Source organism: Lissotriton helveticus, chromosome 5_1 (genome assembly GCF_964261635.1).
Source record: "Lissotriton helveticus chromosome 5_1, aLisHel1.1, whole genome shotgun sequence".
NCBI classification, from domain to species: domain Eukaryota; kingdom Metazoa; phylum Chordata; class Amphibia; order Caudata; family Salamandridae; genus Lissotriton; species Lissotriton helveticus.
This window is the reverse complement of record NC_136065.1, coordinates 1,672,317,091-1,672,339,745: the sequence shown is the minus strand read 5'-3', so window position 1 is coordinate 1,672,339,745 and position 22,655 is coordinate 1,672,317,091. Positions and strand designations below refer to the sequence as shown.

General features: G+C 43.5%; 1 protein-coding gene across 4 annotated transcripts in view; it reads left to right on the top strand.

The window, feature by feature from the left end:
* The window catches only part of ACIN1 (apoptotic chromatin condensation inducer 1), a 1,432,530-nt gene that overhangs the window by 720,537 nt on the left and 689,338 nt on the right, over positions 1-22,655 (top strand). For all 4 annotated transcript variants that reach the window (XR_013594955.1, XR_013594954.1, XM_078644895.1 and 1 more), the window contains exon 8: positions 3,740-3,997. Coding sequence is in view for 2 of the 4 variants with exons in the window: in XM_078644895.1 (XP_078501021.1) it covers positions 3,740-3,997 (258 nt within the window). In the remaining 2 variants the exon portion in view is untranslated. The remainder of the gene's footprint in view (positions 1-3,739; positions 3,998-22,655) is intronic.

Below are 22,655 nucleotides of genomic sequence, written 5' to 3'. Positions count from 1 at the left end.
AGCTTGGGTCATTCAGCACAGTTCCGAAGAGATAGAGGAGGAGCCTGACATTATGTGTACAGAGGGGCGGTTAACATTTTAATAAGCCTGAAAGTTTTGGGCACTTGGGAGTAGTAGTGTGGGTGCATAATATTTTGCCCTACTAATCTTCTTATAGTTATAGTTCTATTATTAGTAAAGACTAAGGAAAGCTGGATATTCACATTTATTCTGTTTCATGGTTCTTACCCACTGCCACCTTGTTGAGTCTACCTTGACTCCTCAGCCCTACTACCTACTGAGAGATGATTCCCAAAATAGGAGCATAGACACCTTTGGCTATTATCATGGTACCTGGACCATCTGGAGTGTTGAGGACACATGACAACACGGACAATACACCTATTACAGATCCTCTGGGTATCCCAAAGAACAGACTTAAATGTCTTTGGGAAAATCTTTTTTAATTACTAAAGTTGCCAGACAGTTACACGTGTATCCATGTGCTTTAATATGTTTTCCCCTTTTCCTAGTTTCTCAGTGGCCCTGGGTGGAGTGAGGGATAACTCAGTGGCTTTGAATAGAGGTAAATATGTATGTGCCAACAATCTCAAATGAAACCCATGCCTACCATCCAAACATGCAGTGGGGGTGCCACCCCCACAAAGTTGATAGCACTATAAACTAGCCTCAATTTCTAATACCCATATAAGGAACCACTGGTGGTTAGTGAGAGAAGCACCAGATACTGTTGAGACTTAAACTATTTATGTCTCCAAATCAGTGTTCCAACTGGTGCTTACATTTTAGTTAATACCCAAGGTAGATGTTCTGTGGGCTGCACGCTTCAGAGGCCGGTATCACACAGAAAACTGATCAAGAGTGGAATTTTTCAGTGGCAGGGGCACACAAATTTCCATTGTACCTTTAAACCTCAGTATCCCAGAAACAGTAGTTCAGATCGACATACTTCTGCTGATTTTGCTATGTGGAGAACGGACGTCAGCCATGAAGATCCAGCCCATGGGCAAAGGCAAAACCCTGTGCTTCCTGAAGCGGACCGTCACGTCGGAATACGAGCACTTTGCTGCTTCTGATTACAACTTATCATGGTTGTCTAGACAATAGTGTATTGAAGTGTCGCCCTTACTTTGCGCCATACTCCACGCGCTGTAACCATAAGGACCTATTCGATATTTCCTGGGGGCAGAGTTAATACTTCAATAATCCGGGTCATGCTGGCCTTTCGAAAATAATTCTTTATACGCTGCTGCCCTTCTATCGTGTGTATTAACCACCGCCTTTGGACGATGCTCCTCACACTTTGGCATTCTATCCTTGGATTATAACAGTGCCCCTGATACGTTCTTCTTTGACATCACGAATTCCACACATGATTTATGCCTTGATAAAGTCTCAGCAAGAGACGAAACACGTGTTGGCGAACAATATGCTGGAAAAATCCTTATGAAATTTTGAATAAAGAAACTTTTGAAGATTACAGACTTGGATCTCAAATTATATTGGCGTCACAACTGCCGATCTGTCACTATTTATGAAGAAACTGTTCCTTTGAACTGCATCTGTGTCTGCTTGTTTGAACACTCCTGTGTATAAAAGCTTGAGTGCTGAGGGCTATATACCAGAGCTCGCTGTTGAATTTTACCAATTTGGAGTGCTGTAATCAGAATTTCCCCATATACACTGACTCGGGCTTGCATTTCGGTGTTTGCCTATAGCACCTTTGGATAGTAGGTGCATAGATTTTCTTTAGCACCCAAGACACTATTACTGTTTCTATTGCGTTGTTCTAACTCTTCGTGTACTAATTTATGATATATAATTGTGGTTCATAGAATAGTGCGGACATTTCCCTCGGGAACACCACTATCCCTCCAAATTTTTATAAAACCCTGTGCTTCTGTCTGGGGCTTGAAGATTAACGATACTGATACCCACGAATTTCAGGTGGTTCAAGGCAGAGTACAGCCTCACCAACAGCCTCTCAAGGATGATACAGTTGGTGCTTTTCAGATTAGCTCGACTACCAAATCAAGAGGCTCTAAGGCATGCTGTTCAACTCAAGCTGTTTTTTAGGCAGACTTGAGTCTTGCTGGGCCTTGTTGTTGCTGTCTGAGATGGGCAGTTTTTAATAGCCAGTCAAGCTCCAGCTCCTGCTCTAGCGTTCCCAGTGACGCACTGCAGAAGGGCTCTTCCGGGCCTAGACTTGGTCTTTTCCTTTTAGGGGAAAAACAGCAACTTGCTGAGTCCTGGAAGGACATCCTCTCTGAGCTATGGTTCACCCCTCTGTGTGTCCGAAGTGAATACAAGAACTGGCACTGGAGTGACCATCATTAATCGATTCTGTGCAACACTAGTGTGAAGGCAGAGCAAAGAGAAAATGAAAGAATGGTGGCAGGATATCAATCTCCTCTACTTTTGTCCCAACACTGACACCCAAGTGCGTAATAAAAACAAACCATTGCCAAAATGCATGAAACACAGGGAAGGAGAGGGGCATTTAGAAGTGAAGGCAACTGGCATGGAACCCTAGTAATATCAACAAGCATTTGCAATGCAATTGATCTCGCCTTTGGGACCTTATATGTATTTAGCTGTGCAGCACATTAGCCTGGGTGCTGAAACACCTACTATTCTTTAACATGGAAGGAAAGTAAGCACCAAACTGCGTGACACGCCAGGTATGGGAACACATAGAGAAAAATATTGCCTTTGTGTGGGAAATGGTATAGACCAAAGCTCTTATTTTAATCAGGGCATTTGGTGGTCATATCACTGAAAATACAAGATTGGAATCTAGAGAATGCTAATGTGATTCTTGTATTTTACTGACCTCTGCTGGTCGTTTTCTAGCAAGAAAGTTAAATAGAGACAGTTGCCAGAAACATTAAAAAAAGAAAGTCATTCAGCAGAAAGCAATTCTGGTATTTTACTGACCTCTACTGGTCGCTTTCTATCAAGACAGTTGAATAGAGGCAGTTGAACTGAAAAAAAAAGTCCCAAGCAGAAGCAGACAAGTTAGTCCTAGGGCTGATCTCCAGAGCCCACAAAGTACATACACTTATAAGTATATACTAAAGTATATACAAGAGGTCTCGAATGTTCAACCTAAAAAGGGTTCACCTGTACTTCTTCCTAGAGAGTTTGTATAAAAGTAAAGGTATTTGTCTAGGGAGAAATGAAGTGCGCGTTGGCCAGTAATTACATCCCTCACATCAGCCTATGAGAGTCACGGTCAGTGGTTTCTCTACACTTACTCCATATGTTGTTTGTGTTTATACATAAACTGACACACTTCATTCTTGTTGTCCTCACTGTTACAGACTTCCTCATACTGAATTGGATTGCAATTCTAGAATTGAACGCTCATAGTCACCACAGACCTGCTGTTTTCTACTATATATCTACTTTATTACAAACTTAAGCTCCCTTCCACACATACTGCCTTCACGGCCATACCATACTCTTATTAATCACTGTAAATATTCCCTCATTACAGACCTGAGCCCTCTCCATCCACAAAGACCTTGTGTTATTCACTGTTTGCCTTAAAGACGTGATCGCCCAATCCTTCCTCAAATTGCTGATTTTTCTCTCTGTTGTCACTAGTGACCAGAGATATCCCTACCCCACTTACCCTGCTGTTATTACTGGCAGTTATCTCATTGCACAGTGAAGCTCACTGTTTCAGACACTAATCTGTCTTCCTTTTTTATTTTTCCAATAACTTTGCTCCCAGGTTCACCAAAGTCTCAAGGACAAAATTTTTGAGGAGCTTGATCTGCAGAAGCAGCAGGAAAGTATGCACACCGTTTCCTTGGTGTTCAACCCTGGCGCAGAAGACGGCCCCAAGATCAACCTTGTACCTAACAGATCTCCCAATCGTTTCCACGAGGCTGAGTTGCCAGAGGATGCCAAGAAGATGACCATTTCTATGCCAGCTAGGAAGAAGCGGTGTTTCACTGACGAGCCCCCAGCCTGGGCATACAACGACGAGGTAGGTATCAGCTGTCTGAACCAACGCTTATGGGATCCAGGGCCAAAAGTAGGGCTCTCTGGTTTAGAGGCCAGGGAACCGTTAAAGAAGGCAGGGGAGCCTGGGTTCAAGATGGAGGTTTGGGGATCCAAGGGTAGATATCTTGGAATCCTAGGTCAGAAAAGAATACAATTGGTAATAAGTCTGGTTCGGGGTAAGGGGAAGGGAGTCAGAGGTAAGAGATCACCGGTCAGATACCAAAGGAGTGAGGGGCTTAGAAGTCAGTGGAGCGACTAGTTTAAAGTTACCCGGTTACTGTTTTATCAGATACATCATGTTCAGTAACTCAACTAAATGTCTAGATCACTGTGATTTTTTGAATGAAAAGCTGGACTTGGAAATGGTGGACCCCTTGACATGGATTCACCTGGTACCCTTAGCTTCGGGCTGTTTGATGTGGGAATACACCTGTCGGGTAAGAGAGGCGCCGTATACACTGTGAAAGTGGAGACTGCAGTTATTGACCAATTGTGGGAACAGGAACATGAGACTAAAAAACTGAATTGACAAACAAGGAGAGCAGAATCTGTTTAAAGGAAAACCCTTGGGGAAAATAAGAGAGAACGGGAACATTTGCATTTCCAATCGTGGCACTTATCGTTAACATTTAGGAAGGGGGTTACATTGGCCACCATAGTTAGCCCCAGTTATCCAAGACAGGTATCACAGGCGAACTGGTTAAGTAGTCGACCAAAAGGATTTTTTTACTGTGGTAAATGTAGCTCATGTCGATGGGCAATCAAAAAGATTACAGAATTTGAATACAACAAGACTGGTTTACATACTATTCATACATTTATTAACTGTGAAACAACATATGTTGTATATATAATTGTATGTACATGTCAAAAAATGTATGTTGGTAGCACCATTAGTCGTTTGAGAGACAGGATGGTGGAGCATTTTCGAGCCCTTAAAAATGGTGACACGAGATACCCTATTGCAGCACACATGGTTCGAAATAGCCATGAACCCGAGAGACACAAATTTTCGTATCATGGAATTGAGCATGTCATGATGGATAGAAGGGGTGGCAATAGGATGCTTAAGTTAAGACGTACTGAAGCCAAATGGATTATGAAACTGAAGGCCGTGGAAGATGGTTTAAATTTGTATTCAGAGCTTCAATACTTTTTGGGGGATTAGAATCAAGTGACTGTGCAACCAGCAAGTTTTTAAATGAAAGGATTCCATAAGAGTGATTTGGACACTCAGATTCTTATGAATATGACTATTAGACAATCCCCTACATAGGGGATTTTCATATATTATGTGAGTTACTTTACTTAATTAGAAATGTTCTGTACAACCTACCTCTAGTGAATCTGTTCACCAGAATGATGACTGTTCAGCATTGATTACAATATGTTTATAGGCTGCGAGAAGTTTGGAATACTTACAATAAAGTACTTTGGATTGATTCAACCTATTGAACATTTGGAAGTTGTGTTCTACAGCGACTTGATTGCACGCACAGTTTTTTACGTTGGAGACAGAGACTATTTAATTACTCCTGCACTTATGTGTACAATGTGAAAGATGTGACTATGTTTTTTGTAATTTATATTGTTCTAGAGCTCAGGGAGTAATATGATGGTATAACTTGAAGACTCAGGAATTCTCTTTTTGGGTTGTGTGGGATAGAGTGGTAACCTATCCATCTCCCTTGAAGCACTCACCCAACTACGTCTTACTTTACCCTGCCCTTACTTTTAGGCGTGCGCCTGAATCTTTACCTGGTTACCATTACTTCAATCATGCATTTGTAATTTCGTCTTTCAATTTTGTAAAGGCTGATGTCATTTCAGGTGTCCAGTCAATCTTGTTATGCCTGTCTTTAGCCATTTTGACAGCTTTCAGGAGTGCTGCAGTGATAGTAGAATAATCAAAGACCCACTGTCTGACGTAGTTCACTAGTCCTAGGAACTTTTGCATTTCTTTGACTGTCTGGGGTTCTGGAGTGTTCCTTATTACCTCTACTCTTCCTGGTGTAACTCTTCTTCCTGATGCTGAAATCATTTGACCTAGGTACTGCACCTCCTCCTGACAGTATTGCAGTTTTTGTTTGTCTACTTTGTATCATCTCTGTGCTAGTGTTGTAAGTAGAGCAATTGTATCCTGTCGGCACTCTTTCTCTGTGGTGCTACAGAGCAGTATGTCATCGACATATTGTAGCAGAGTGCTGTCACATTGGAAGTTTGACAAATCGTCTTTGACAACTCTGTTGAACACACTGGGGGACTCACAGTAGCCTTGAGGTAACCTTTTATATGTGATCTGCCTATTTTTGAACGAAAATGCGAATAAAAACTGGCTGTCCGCATGCAGTGGGACACTGAAAAAGGCATTTTTCAGGTCGATGACGGAAAAGTACTTGGTATTGGGTGGGATGTTAGTAAGGATCTCTGAAGGGTCAGGGACAATGGGAAATTCTGGGACCACTATGCTGTTTATTTATTTATTTATTTATTCAAAGTTTTATATAGCGCGAACAGGATCCTTACAGATATCAGAGCGCTTCACAAAGACAGGGTAGGGGCAGTAGGAGTCAACAGAGATAATGGGAACAGTATAATAGTCAATAACATGGTAATAACATGGTTAATAAAAACATACATAAAACCAATCCATATACAATCAGGTAAGGAAGTAATATAGGACAGCACAGGTCATTGATCCCATTACAGAGGTGTACAGGTGGATCAGTAAACCAACGTGTATCACATCTTGGTCGGTAGTAAGAGAGTAGCGTAGTGGTGCCCCCAGCAAATAGAGTATAGTGCCAGGGGATATTGAGCGGTGATACAAGCAATGCAGAGTCTCTGAATCAACATCTATAACGATCAGGAGATCTTGGCCAGAAGGATGGTTTTCACCTCTTTCTTGAAGAGTGCAGTGGAGGAGATCAGCCTGATTTCAGGAGGGAGCGCATTCCAGATCCTGGGTGCCATTCCTGAGAAGGAGCGCTTGTAGGTTTTCACTTTCCGGAATCTACGAGGTTTCAGGAGTAGATTTTTTGTACTCCTATTGGATCTCGAACCTCCTGATATAGACAGCTTTTGAGCGAGGTAGTTGGGTGCCTTGTGGTGCACGGCCGCGTGTGTCATAACTGCAATTTTTAGATGTATTCTGGCCTCAAAAGGCAGCCATTTTAGAGTCTTTAAGTCTGGGGATATGTGCGAGTGCTTTCTAGAGCCAGTAATGAGTCTCGCGGCAGCGTTCAGGGAGGCTCTTAAGGGTGCTGTTGTGGCTAGTGGGAGACCGCTGAGGGCCGCAATTCCGTAGTCTATTCGAGGGATGACTAAAGCTTGTACAGCAGTTTGGAAGTCTTTGGCCGGGAGGAAGGGTTTAATTTTCCTCAGCGTGTTAATTTGAAAATTAGCTGCTTTTGTGGCTTTGCTGACGTGTTGCTGCATGTTGAGCTTGGCGTCGAGTGTGATGCCTAGGGATTTCGCCGAGTCCACGATGGTAGGTTGGACATTGAGTGCTGTTAGGTTGTTGAGCCAGGTTTGGGTGGTGGAGATTTTCGCCGGGGGTGTGATGAGTAGGAACTCAGTTTTCAGAGCATTTAGTTTGAGGTGATTATCGGCCAGCCAAGATTGGGTGTTAATAAGCGTGGAATTCAGATGTTTGATATCTTCCGGGGATTGTAACTTTAGATAGAGTTGTGTGTCATCGGCGTACATATGGAATTGAACATTGGATGCTTGAAGCAAGGTGGCGAGCGGTTCCATAACGAGGTTGAACAGTGTAGGGGAGAGGGTGGATCCTTGTGGGACACCTAGATCTGCAGGCACAGGTGTAGATAGCACATTGTCGATCTTGAACCTCTGAGACCGATTGTGAAGAAAAGACGAAAACCACTTGAGAACAGTTCCCGATAGCCCCATTCTAGTGCTTAGCAGCTCCAGCAAGTTCTCATGTTAATCGAGCGAAGATCATGAACTAGCCTCCATTTGTTTGTTTTTTGTTTGCGTACAGGAAAAAGATACTTGTTACAAGGTGAGATACATGAGTATATCACACCTTGATCTAGTAGTGTTTCAATGGTAGGGGGAAATCCTTCCTCTGCTTCCTTAGAAAAGGGGTACTGGCGCACTCTGGGGAGAATGGCGCCTTCTTTCAGTGTTACTCTGAATGGTGTAGCTGATCGAATGAGTCCTACATCATTTGGACCTGTAGTCCAGAGGATGCTGGACACCTGAGCTAAGTCTGAGTCACGTGCAGCATCAATTACTGTGGGTGTAGCTGGTGTTCTTATTTCAACTGTCACTGATAGGGGGACTGGATTTTGATATATAGTTTCTGTTTTCAAATGTTCCTCAGGATCACCGAATAGTTCTTGATCTGAAATGTTTCTCACCAGATGTCCAGGCTCAATGAAAATGACGCAGGCCCATGTGTGGGCAAAGTCATCTATGGCTAGAAAAGCTCTATATGTGGGTGTTATTTCAAGACAGTGTATTCCTAGGATCATATTTTTGTCTGGCACTGGCATATTCTGTGATTGAGGGCGGAAAACAAATTCTTTGGGAAGCTGGACAGTGCGCCCATTCATCTCTGGTGCGTTAGCGTCCACAGTGACAGCCATCATTCTGGTCAGTGGTGTACCAGGAATGGAGCAAGTCATTGTGCCATCTTCACTGAAGTGTATTGTCATATTTAACTTGGCCATGAGGTCATGTCCCAAGAGATTTACTGGGGACTGTGTTGAGTAAAGTAGACGCTGCTGAATACATTTACCTCCTATTTCCAATGGTACTGGCTTTGTGAAAGGAACCCTTGTTATTGCCCCAGAGAAACCCTGTGTGTCTGCACTTTGATTGGAGATGGGCAGTGCTCCTTCCCTTATACAGGAGAATGTGGCACCTGTGTCAATCAGAAAACTATACGTTTTGTTGTTAATCGTGACATACACAACTGGATCCTCTATAATATTTGTGAGACACGACAACAAGGGACACACTAGGGTTGTCTGTGGGCTGTCCTAACTGGAATACCCTCCAGCCTCGTACTGCTGGATGGTGCCCTGCAAAACTGAATTGGCGGGGGGCAGTACTGTGGCTCCCTGAGGTACAAGAACTTGTGCCTGTGGCACCATTTGACACACAGGCATTTGCTGCTGAAGCAGTTGTGGCTGTGCCTGTTGAACTGGGGGCTGTATTTGGGCCATCACAGGTGTTTGTAATTGTACCTGCTGCAGCATTGGCTGTTGCTGTGCTGGAGAAGCGTAGGTGTACACTACTTGAGGCTGCTGTGGCTGCTGCTGAACGTATTGTGTTGGTGCCTGAACTTGCTGTTGGTGTCCTCTACCTGATGACCTTTCCTCATCTCGTATTTTAGTACGGCAGTCCTTTATAAAGTGACCTGGCCGCTGACAGTGGTAACACAGTCGTGCTCCTGGCTGGGGTGCAGATCTTTGAAAGCCTGATCCTCTACCCCTCTCTCGCATCCCAGTATTTGCAGACCTCATTTGCTGGTTATCATTATACTGCTCTTGTTGTCCATTGTCATGGATGGGCTGTGCCTGCATGGGTTGTGTGGCTACCTGCGTGTTACCTCCTAGTGCATTCTGGGCATTTTGTGGAAAGTTAGTGACAGCAGTCATTTGACTCACTGGTGTAGCTACCATAACTGCGTCAAGAGCCTCCCTTTTTAGATTTCGGCTACTGTCCCACTGCGTAAGCAGTGGGCGGAGCCGAAATCTTTTGTTAGTAGTATGGGGGCCTGAACACGCCCCTCTTCTCCATTGTCTGGCCTCGTAAATGCTGGCCAGCCATTGGAGGAGAGGAGCGTCACTCAGTTCAGGGCCCGCCTTGACGCGATTCGGGGGCGTTTCTGGGTCTTTTTTTAAGTCCCGCCCTCTCCTCTTCCCATTGGCTGGAATTTTACCTTCCAGCCAATGGGAAGCGGAGAGCACGCCCCCGAATCCCTACAGGACGCTGTGCTTTCCAAGCAGCGTCTACCGAGGCCATGAGGTAAGCCTCTGCCCCCCTGTTTGTGCCGTTGTTTCTTGTTTCCCCTTTTTTGTGGAGGAAAAAGGAAGTGGCAGTGCTCGGCCGCGAACTGCAGCAAGACTCGGAGACCGCAGCCCGTGCGCCTCGAGCGGCCGCCGGAGAGGTACGAGCTCACGAGGCTTCCAAAACCGAGACCCCCGTGAAGCTGTTCGACCTGATCCCCTCATATTCTCGTGTCACCCCCGGAAATAGTACTCTCTCGGGTTCACCGACCGTTATTTGTTTATTCCACTCTCTGAACTGTGGAGCTCTCGGGGTGAATGCTCCTGCGCGAGGTTCTGTCTCATTAAATGACTTTGCGGGTTCATGTGCCTGCCACACATATCTGTGTAGCCCTTGCCTTGTATTCCGGTGCAAAAGGATTGGCTCAGCGGCGTTATTATGCCTTTGTTGCTGCGAGCACTATTTTACCAGGAGCCTACAACTTCCAGTCCTGGTGAGGTAGCTCAGGTGGCTAACGCGCGTTACGCACTGATCTGTGTGAACTGGAGGTAGGTTATAGTATCGTTTGGATAGATATCTCATATGATTAGTTTGTCTTCTGTCGATATTTGGATTACTTTCACGGGTCTGTCGATTTTGCAGCTGGGGATCAGGGTTCTAATCTCGTTGTCAGCTCAACAGCCTGTGAAATTGGAAAATCACTTTATCGCCCGGTGCCTACCCCCTCCCCCAAATGAATGTGTCCTTCTGTAACGTACCGGTGCTCATGTAAGGCGCTCCAAAACCTTCGGCTCGAGTTCGTGCTACTTAAAACTCCCCAAAAACAGAGATCGCTTTGGAGGGTTAGCTGGTCCATAGCAACTAATTGTGGGGGACCCGCCTGGTAGTCTTGGTATTCCCATCATCAAAATTCAAGGGGTTTCTGCCACTACTACATCATTTTTGTGGTACGGTTGTTGCGATAGTGAAATGGGTGCACGTCTTTATTTGTAATTTGCTCCTCATGTATCAGTACTGTTCCTATAGTGAAGCGCTCTGACACCTTCGGGTAAAGTCCGCGCTATATAAAAACTCATAAAATAAATAAATAAAAAAGTCAAACACGAAAGAGGTGGTAGACTAGTGTTTCTTTGTCTGCCTTTAACTTTCTGGTCCCCTCCCCCAGGCTCCCCTGCACCCGCCTTCCTTGCTATCCAGCACCTGGTTGGAATTATATGGTGGTGTGATAGCTGAACCAGACAGAGGCCCAACGTTGGGGAATTGGCTCAGCTTTCTTATTTCCACGATTTTCTTTTTCACGAAGAGTCACTAAGTCAGCAACGTTCCATCTTTTTTTATTATTTGAAGATCACGAATTATTTTTATGAATATTAGACGCGAGGTTGTGTCGATAAAAGGAGCCCAGCGCATTTGGTGGCTTTGTAGAATGTAAAATCGACAAGCTCGGCTAGTTGGCTAAAGAAATAGGTCTCGTACTTTGTTAAAGTTATTGAGGGGTGAAGTTATAAACATGGAGCGGTCTAACAGCGTGCGTCACTAAGATAATACAATTTTTCGCAATAGAGCAGCCCCAAACAGCAGAAAAAGAACAGAGTTAGGGAGGGCAGTGCTAGGATTGGAATAAACGCCACTTGGCACCCCAGGGGTGTGATTTTTTTTTTTTATTCCTTCGTGTAATGCTTCTGAAATGGACACCACTTGTCCCAATTGGTGCCATGCAGTGATGTGAATAATTATGGGAGCCTCTCTGATTATGCCGATATTATATAAACGTTTGGATTGTTGCAGGTATCAGATTTTCACACATTATTGCAACTCTACATACTGTAGCTAAAAGAAGGTGTGAAAGCGTAGTAGTGGTGTTCGAATGACCTTTGAGTTTGTGCACACCCACTAACTTATATGTTGAACAGTATTCACCGTGTCCTCTCCACTCTCTTCACACACTAAAACAAGCATTTACAATGCAACGGTTTCGCCTTTGGAAAAGTTAGAGCTATTGGCAATGTAAATGACAATGCCATTTATTTATCTGTTTTCAAAACCAACACATAAATACAAATTTTGTCATTTACAATGCCAATAGCTCAAACTTTTCCAAAGGCGAAACCGTTGCATTGTAAATGCTTGTTCTTTAGTTTTTGTTGCACTAATTTAGCTGCTGCGTTTTCAATTGCTAATTGCCTCTTTTTCTCCTGCTTCTGCTCCTTCTTGCAAAAGTGGATGATGTGATGTTTTATTTCTGGCCAAGGTTTGCATTCCATTGCTACTATTCCATCTAACTTGTCCTGTACTGCAGTGGGTAGTCCCTTCTTAACTGTGTGGTAGAAGAACCTACAGTTACCTCCAGTCGCGTCCCATTTCTCTCCTAACTCTTGATGCCATTTTTCTTTCATTTTTGAAATGTATTGTGCTGGGTCTTCATTGCTTTGTATGGTTTGTGACATTAAGGATCCGATGTCTAGGACATTGGGGAACTTCCGGCGTAGTTCACTCCATAGGGCAGACCTTATTTTATTGAAAGGAATACCATCGAAATCTGTGATGGTGGTGGAAAGTCTATTGTCAATGCGTGTGAACATATCCTCTGCATTCTCTCCAATCAGGGAGGTGAGCAGACTTTTTACATCCCCAAGAGCCAATGGCACACCTGCAGTGTGTTTTTCAAAGGCTTGTATCCACTTTCCAGCACCCTCTGTGAGGGGTCGGAGTTCGTTCTTCAAGTTTTCTTTGTCCATAAGGGACCAAGGGACATACATGGGGCGGTCCCAGACATTTTTAAACAACAGGGGCAGCTGGCGTGTTACCCCTGTGGGCCTTGTTGTGTCATACCTTTGTGCGTATTTCTGCCAGACCTTTAGGCCTTGGCGCATGTAGTCATAGTCCCAATCGTCATCTCCTGCCCCCTGCAAGATACATTCTTCAGCAGTGGCCATTTCCTCTGGCTCAAAAGACCCATCTCGGGGCCAAACATTCATTTGGGGTGCATTAGCTTCTGTCCAGCCTGCCAAGTCATCTGAGAATGGATTGACATAGTAGTCAGACCTTTCTCCAAGTATTACTATCTCATTAGGTGTCAGACCGTTTGTCAATGACTGTCTTGTCCTGTTTAGGGCCATGTGGTGCAGTGCTCTAGATCTGGTGGTGCGCAGGCGTGCTGTGCCTGATACATCATATTCCTGTGGGATATCATCAGGTCTCCCATTGTTGCCTAACACTGCGAGATTTTCTACTTCTGTTCTTCTCTGCCTTCTCCACCTTTTTTCAGCTCTTTCAAGCACATTTGGCAGGTCCAAATTGTCTATGTCTAGCTCTGATGCTACTAGCCTGCGTGGTGCAGGTGATGCCTGGCGTGCAGGTGTCTGTTGCGGTGTCACCTGAGGGTTGTAGTTAATGGCTGTTGGCGGAGCTTGGGGTACACTGAAGTGGGCTGAATGGGAAGGTGCTGTGTTATTCTCTGGTGGGGCTGCACCTTGTGCTTCCTGATGTAAGTATATCCATGGCTCTTGCTGTCGCATGATAGTTGGGACCCCACCACTGTGTGACTCTGCTCTGTTTGCAGCACTCGCTAATTCATTGAGTGTTGGTTGTTGCCTTTTACTAAATTGGCCCAAGCCACCCATCAGTTCAGTCATTCTATCATCTACTCTGCCCACTTGTAATGAAAGTCGCTGGAGTGTTGCTGTATTATCAGTGGCGTTTCTTGAGTACTGTTCATGTGACATGTCCCTTTCTTCTCTACCCGTTCTATGGTATAAATCCTGCTCTGTCCTCCACCTGCTGATATCTCTCTCAGTGACTACCTCAGAGGGATATTGTTCGCTGTCTCTGTTTTCTTCATTAAATTGTAGCAGGTGGTCTTCCTCTCGGTTAGGACCAGTGTTAAGGGGCTGACACCCACTCTGGTGTGTCTGTGTATTGTGATGTTGCTGGCTAGGGGACAGAAATGGGCCATAATGTCTAGTTCTTGTCCCAGAGGTATCATGATCCCTAGTGAAGGGTGTGGGGGCTGGGCGGTTAAGTCTGGGAAGTGGCATGTGGAGCTGTGCTGTGAACCGCCAAAGGCCCCATCGCTCTATTGGTCTTCTTCCTGCTGGGGGCCTGCAGAGTTAGATGCAGGAGTCATCTTTATTGTAAATTGCACGTCAATTTGACCTGGCATTCCTGAAGTGGCACCCTGCATCACCGGGCCTTGGGAGCTTAGGGATAGCTGGCCCTGTGTATTCTCTGGTCTACTGTCTCGTGACTCATTTGAGATGTCTGGGATAGAGATATCGTCATGGCCTACGGCTGCCCGGTCCTTTGATGAGGGTTCTAGGTCAGTTTTGATAACCCGTTCTGGATACATATCACCTGAGTCATAAGCTGGTGGAGGTGCGGTGGGTGTTGGTGGTGTGTCATTGTCTTTAAAAACACTCCACATGGCCAGGGTGTCCTTTCGTTTTTTGAGCCTGCTACCAGATTATTTACCCTCCAGGAATGTTCTAGCGTGATCTAGTATCATCCTATCAAATGTACCTTCTCTGGGCCATGGGTGTAGCATATTTTGTGTGAGTTCATGCAGCTCACTACAATGTTTCCTGATACGCTTTTCTTGAGCTGTAAAAATTTTTAACACGTGTTGCAGAGGCGTTGTCATTATTCCTCAGCGTTGTGTATAGAAAGGTAGGAAGATGTAACTTCACTAGGTGCTATAGTCAATCTCACCTGCTGCAAGTCTGTTGTGTCAATTTCCAGGGCTGAGATTAGTGTGAAGATGACTGTACCTGTTAATGGTGAAACCTGGACAGAGGATTGTGTTAGACCCTCAGAAAGGGCAGTAACACGACCGTTCTCTATGTGTACCGTGATCTGTAGTCTTGGGTATTGTGTGGGTTGTCTGCTCATATCCTAGAGCTACCTTTGAGGTGGGCAATCTGTGGCAGTGAATGTGACAATATTATTCTCCTTTTAACAGGCGGTTTTGTAAATATGCCCACAATAATGGGTAATGGGTTGTGGAAGGGTGTCTTTGTAGCAGCTGTATGAGACTTGGTGATGGCTGCTGCTGCAGCTGGTCATGCAGCTCCTGGGCATGATGCTCACAAACCAGGGGTAAGTTGGGATCGTGCAGTATCTGTAAAATTAATGCGTGATGTTCACAGCCTAGTGGGGTGTGGGTATCCTGTGAATCTCCCTGCCCCTCAGGGCAGTTGGTGCTTGGAGGAGATAGTGTGAATGAATGCTGGTGGGTGAGATCAGGGCTTTCGCTATTTACTACACTTCCTACTGACTGAATTAATTCTGTGGAGGACTCTTCAGTAGTGTATGATGTTAATGGGGACACCAGTGGTAGTTGCAAAGGTATGTCTTGAGTGTCCCCCACAGAGGGGGAGCTCTGTGAGTACTGTGGCCCCTCAAGTGTAAGGTGTGAGCTATGGGTACGGGATCTATAGGTTCGCGCTGGTCGGCACAGTCTCACTAGATGCAGTGTAGATACTCTTATCTCAGTACCCTGTGTGAGTGGGATTCCCAACAAGTTCCACGCTTTAGATATCAAGGGAATTTGGCGTCTGTTAAATTTTGTCAGAGTTTGTGTGCTAGTGTTCTGTACTGCTAATATTTGTTATCTAATATGTGTAGAACTACCCCAACTGGTTGCTGTCCACTATAGCTCATCTGTATCTTCTAGTGAAATATATATATATGTATGTACTATCGCTGCCCTTATGTGTCAGTTGTTAAGAATGCAGGATAGTCTAGCACAAGTTCGTCCCCTAATGCCTCTTTAATGACTAAATAAAATGCCTCTTTAATCTCCTCTTTATCTGGCCCGTTACAAACGCCTTCTGGAGAGAGGTCGGGGAATTGTAGGGCACTAGGGTGTTCGCCCAAGCAAGCAACGAGGACCTTGCTGCGCAAGGGGTTGCGGGGCCACGAGGTGATCACTACAGTGGGTATCTCTAATCCTGGTGTTATCATAGAAACATGCACATGTATTGTGTGTGCAGTCTTGTATGTTCTGTAACCCTGTATCCTATTCATTGGTGTGAAAATGTAATTTAAAAGAAAAACATTTTCTGCCGACCTAAATGACACCTAGTTATTTTAAACGGCACAGTGAGCTTCCTCTGGCTTCTCCTGCAGCGCTGATAAAAAAGGGGGGCTATTATGAATGCACACTATGCACACAGAAAGGTAGCAGCATTAAAATAGTATGTCTGTGACAATTATGGCGTTCAAGATACTTTAGCTTACAGAATCTCTTCAGTTAGTCAGTGGCAGATCAATACCCATGGGGATACATAAATGCATTTACAATCTCCCTAGTTACTGAATCTCAATAACAAACCAGTCTTCTGCATTTGACAGTGGTCTTCAATAATGTTCACAAAATATTTTTCAACAGCATTTTACAAGCAGTCCCTTACCCTTAAGTGATAGCATTGGTATGGGGCCAGTCACCAAAATATTATTCTACAATCAATATAAATGTGCATCTAATCAATCAAAGACTCCTAAAAAAGAATAACCAATGTGTGCCTAGATATTATGGTCTCACTAAAGTCCGCCTCTGTACCAGCCAGTGACTTCCAATACAAAACCATAAAAAAACAATAATCAAAAAATTACGCTTTTGAACCTAATAAAAAACCTCTATATATCAATACCACTAGGCACTAAACAATAACATACAGTCCTAAAAGTGCCTTTTAAATAGTGAACATTTGTTCATGTGTTTCAAAAAAGAAAAGCAAAGGCAAATGTCTTTCGTGTTTTCTAAACAATAATTGCTCACTTCGGCCACTAGAGGGCGCTAAAGTGCTTCCTATGCAAATGGTGTACAAAAAAGAGAACAAAAAAAACGCAAAAAATACTTTTAACTGGCGAAAATACAATGCTTACAACAAAGATACTTAATCTTCCCGGGGAATCACTTAATTGTTTACATAAGCGACATCTAAAATACCGTTAGCTACGCAGATCTCAGATTTTGCTTCTTCTCCATTGACTATTGAAATCCTTCCCTGTTTACTATACAGAGGATCACTTAAAAATGCAAAAAATAAGCACTTGAAAGGTACCAAACCTACCTTCCCTTCCCAGACAATCTATAGATCGGTCAGAGGTCCTCCCTTGTTTCAGAGAGGCACAGCAATAGCATATAGATAAGCACTTGGAAGATACCAAACCTACCTTCCCTTCCCTGACAATCTATAGATCGGTCAGAGGCCCTCCCTTGTTTCAGAGAGGCACAGCAATAGCCTGTGTTTATTCCTAGACAGATAAACACGTAAATCACATTAGTTTTCCTAACCTCACTGTCAGGCTTCAGAATTCCACTTCTCACACAAATTACTTTCCCTCTGTTTGAGAATATCTATAGCGAGGCCAATAGACTAACAAACCGGTAACCTGGAAGGGATATAGCTGCGTCATAAACATAAACACCTCTCCACTGCTCAACCAAGAGAAGACAATCGCACCAGGCAGTCCAGATATAAACGTACCCGTTCGTTACGCTCCTGCACGTGGTTCAGTCAGAAGGGAGGGCACAACCATTTAGCAGCCTGTATTTCCTCCTGGTCCGTCTGTTTCCTGTCAGTTGGTTACTGCTATCTGAGTCACGGGACCAAAATGTTAGAGGGAGATTTATTACGGGTCAGAAGGGCAAGGGGCTGGGCGCAACGGCTCAGAAAGCCTGCGCTGGGATGATCGTGAGAGTGAGCTAGGGACAAAAAGGGGCACCTTAATTTGTACCGGAGTGTCCTGGAACGCTTGCTCTAAAAATAGAGAAAACAGATATGTGAGCCGTGGAAACCGAAGCTGAAAGTTTAACAGATTTATTAAGAAGATGCAACTTCAGAAAGCATTAAATATAAAGGCATACAAATCACATTAGTTTTGTGTCCAGTGCTCCGCATTCTCAGATAGCCTCGTGGACCAGATATCATTTGCAGAATGACAGTTTTCAGATAGTCAGAAAGAAGGGCTAAACCTTAAGACACATTTATCATTTGAGACAGAAATGCATTCAAAAAGCAAAGTACGTTTTATCTGCGAATACTCACATCTGCCTATAAGTGAGAAATTCTGCAATTACAAGTTGTACACTTCAAATATTATAAGGAAAAAGCAATGTTAAAAGTGGACATGGCAAATATAACAATACACATGGCAAAACACAAGATAATACAATACAGCTAATATATATATATATATACATTAAATCAAATGATCAAGAGCTCTTGGAGACAACTCGCCAACCTGATGCCTACAACAGACCAGGAGTTGCCCAAAGATATTTCTGCGGACCTCCTTTTTATATTCTTTAAGGCGGTGAGAAGTCTAAGGTAACGTCATCTCGCGCCACCCCATGCCACGTACCCTATTTGCGTCATTTACGGCCTACTCTGCACTTTTCCCGTCCTATACGTTCAAAATGCAGCCCTTCCTGGAACCGTGGCACGTATGCTGGACTAAAGGTCATTCAAACATATGGGGAGAGTATGGTTAACCCTCCACTCCCTAGCTGCACAGCGTGTTTGCGGATACTAATTCCAGTCATTCATCTCTCATTAAATCCAATTTTAACATTATTTCAATCTTGTCCATAATATTTATTTATCGCTTCCTCTTCTTTGACTTGTCCACATTTCGACAATTTCGACAATTTGTAGTTGAAAAACTTCTAGTATTAGCGTGTGCCCATCCGGGCTTCCCTTTCGCAAATACGATTTCAGTACAACAGATGGTTCAAAGCAGCAGTTGTTTATTCGAAAACCCAATGCATTTCGGGCATTTCATTGCCCTTCGTCAGGGGAGTCTATAAAACAATGAATGCAAAACAGTACTTTAGGTCTGATATTTACACACATTTGTTACCTATTTACAGATATAGATAAAAACATTCTTATCCAAATTATACTTGCAAACTATCAAGCCATTTTGTCTCAATTAGCTGCTCAACCTTAACCTTAACCATACTCTCCCCATATGTTTGAACGTAACTCAGTGCATTCGGGCATTGCACTACCCCGGCTGGCACGCACACAGGACAACCAGATTAAACTATTGTAAAATATGAGATTAAAACTGAGAAAAAGGTGTGCACACCACCTCATGTGATTGGACTAAAGGTCATGCCTTATTGACTTGAAGTTTATCGGAAATTTGCCTTGGTTAACAGAAAAAGCGTTTTACTGCACAAAGGGATTATATTTATGTGTGTATGTACCAATCTGTACAACCTGTTGCCACACCCATGACTCCAGCTTGACAAGGCTGCGGTGCGAAGTTCTCCTTTTCTCATACATAGTTTGAGGCTGTGGCCCTCTGTGTGTCGAAAGAATTGAGTGGAAGTTGAACTTTAGCACACAAGTGGGGTGGGGGCTCTTAACAGGAGGAGAAGCCTCGCAGACAGTGGAGCTGGATGAAATCTTGATCAGACCTGCTTTCTGCTTACTTTACAGAAAATGGCAGTACTCTGGCCAATTTAACCAAGGCCTATACTTTTGAACAGTAAGGCCTACACACAGGGGTCTATGCTAGCTGAATGTCCCAGGATATTTATACAGTAAAATCTATCCCTCTCTCAGAAGGATGTCCTATAAGTAAGACCACAAATAGAGACACATAGTTCAATCCTGACAAGTACAGAAAATAGCGGCTACATGTTAAATTAGCTGAAAAAGCAGAGAGTGAGAGCATAGCACCTGCCACTTCCTGTGGGAAATCCCCAGTGTCCCCCAACTTTCAGGGGGCACTATGGTAAAATGATACCCATATACAGAAACCCAGATTGTTTATTAATTCGACTTTTGGGAATGCTTGACCTGCCCCACCTTAAACCTCATGTTCACACTCTCTCAGACAGTTAGTGACAAGTAAATTAATAACATATATATATGTCTTGCCTCTTTCTTCATTTTTCAATGCTCGTCAACACTTCTACCTATCGCCTCTCTTTACATTTCGCTTCACTCACTCTAGCCCATCTTTGTGTACCTCGCCTGTCTCCCGGTACACTTTTACTCCTCCTCTTTCTAGAACTCTCTCACTGCTACTCTGTGCCTACCTCTAAACCGCTACCAACTCTAACTACTCCAGCTTGTTGTACTGTACGTGACTGCTTTTTCCTCTCACCTTCATACACTTCACTTCTCCCGAATTCACCTGTCTTTACCTTACTTATCTTCCTCTCTCCCTATCTCTCTCTACCTCTCTCAGCCCTCCCGCTACCTCACCACTTTCTACTTCACCTCTCTCTACCTCACCTTTCTGTTCCTCATTTCTTTCTCTACCTCACATCTCTCTCACTAACTCATTTCTCTCCATTCCATCTCTGTCTTCCTAACCTCTAAATTTGCTTAATCATTTGATAGCTATCTCACCTCTCTCTTTCTAACCACGTCACAATTTAATTTTCTTGTGTCCTCCCCTTCTCTATTTCTACCTCTTTTTCACTATCATTACATTCCACTCACTCCCTCTCTGATTTCTCTCTCCACATCCTTCTCTGGTTTTGCTCACACTCTCTACCTCACCTCTCTTTGATCACTCTGCCTCACCTCCCTTATTGCTCTGTTTCAACTTACCCTCCTAGATCACCTCACCTGTCTCGACTGCTGTTGAGCTCCCAACTCTGTCAAACTATCTCTGTCACTCAATACCACCTCACTTTTTCTTTTCCTCACCTGTCTCTAACAGCACATATTTTCACTTCCTCTATCTTTCTATCATTCAACCTTTTCTCTCTTCCTCACCATTGTGTTTTTTTTGTGTGTTTAAGAATTTTGATTGATTTTTCAAGGAGAAAACAAAAAGCAAAAACATTATCAAAGCAGAAAACATAGTACAAATAATGGATGAACAATCAATATATAAATGCGAGATGCGAAAACAATGGAGGAAAGAGTAAGAAAAAGGTGAAAGAAAGGGAAAGGAAAGTAAATATAAAAGAGAATAAAAAGATATACATTTTCAAAGAGGATGTAGGAGAGTAAGAAGAAAAAGAAATTTAAGGCATGGGAGCATGTGTGGAAAGATAAGATGTAAATGGTAGCCAGAAAAGATCATATTTAATGTTGTGAGAAAGAATAGAAGAGACATTAGCAATTCTATGTTCATCACAAATAAAGGTCCACCAAGTCAATACAGATACTTTGGAATTGTCTTTCCAACATGACAAAATAACTTTAAATGCTAATGCAATAAAAAGGTCGAACAATAAAGAAATAGGAGTGGAGTCATCTAAATCAGGTGAATATGAACCTAGAAAAACATTTTGGAATGATAATGTAATGTCGCGTTTAAAAATGTTCATGCATGTAGACCAAACAGAATCCCAAAATATCAATACATTGGAACATTCATAAAGTTGTTTTTTTTGTTCAAACTTTTTATTGATTGTTTCCAAAGAACAAAAAAGAACATACAGTAAGGATATAATCGACAGTGATGAAAAACAGCAGAGTGAGGAGTCATTACAGAACAGAAAAAAGAGCACAAAGTCTGCATGGGCAATGGCAATCAGGGGGAGCAGGGTAAATAAAAAAGACGAAGGTGATAATCAGTGTATTCTTGAACATAAGCATCATATATGAAGCAGTGACACAAGACGATTGACCCACAGGTCGAACCGAGCCGCAATTAGCGGGGTCAGGCGGAATAGTGTAGGGGGAGCAAGTGCATAAGTGCAGGACAGGCCCTGAAGCTGGAGTGTGAAATTGTAAGGGCCCGGGTTTAAGGTAGTATGGTGAGTTCAAGGAGGTTTCTGTGTACTGAAGTAAATGTCAAGCGAGACCCACAGTTGTCTATGAGAAGGGCGCCATGGGGTGTTTTGGAGTGAGATGTTGTCAGCACCTCTCAGATTGGTAACCCAATTTATCCAGCATTTGAAGGAGGCTTTACGAGTGTCTTTCCAGTTATTCAAAACCATTTTTACAGCGGCAGTGAGGAGAAGGTCAACTAGGGCCTTATAAATATCTGTTAAAAAGTCAGCTCTAAGGAAGCCGAAAACCAGGGTGGATAGCTCTCTGCCAGGGGAGAAGGAGAGATATCCCTTCGGGAATTGATTCAGGCGCTATATAAGGAAATAAATAAATAAATAAATAAAAGAAGGCGAAGATTTTGTCCTAGAAAGAGGTAACGCATACACAATGGAGTAGGAGGTGTTCTAGGTCCCCATCTTTCTCATTACAGTTCCAACAAGTGGCATTGTCTCTAATATTATGTAAGAAGAGACGTGCCGGCGTCCAGAAAGCTTTATGGAGAAGCCAAAACTTTGTCTGGGAGAGTGTAGGGCTTATTTTATGTCTCATGGATGACTCCCAGGTTTTGGACCAATCCAAATCTGAAATCGGAAGTGATGAGTGAGATTCCCAGAACTGAATTAGGTCTTTTTTTTAAGATTAGAGTGTTGTGGACGCAGAAGTTTGTAGAGTCTGGAGACCTGATGGCCTAATTTGTAGAGGTGAACAAGAAAGTTAGGGAGAGAGGGAGACTTTGTGGATAGTTTTGCTTTGGTGATCGCTGTCTTGATGTTCAGGAAATAGTAAAACTCCACGCGGTCGAGGTTGTATTTGGCTTGAAGTTCATTAAAGGAAAGGGGGGTTGGAGTCTTTAAATAGTTGATGTGGGAAGAAAATACCCTTACTGATCCACTGTTCATTGTGTAG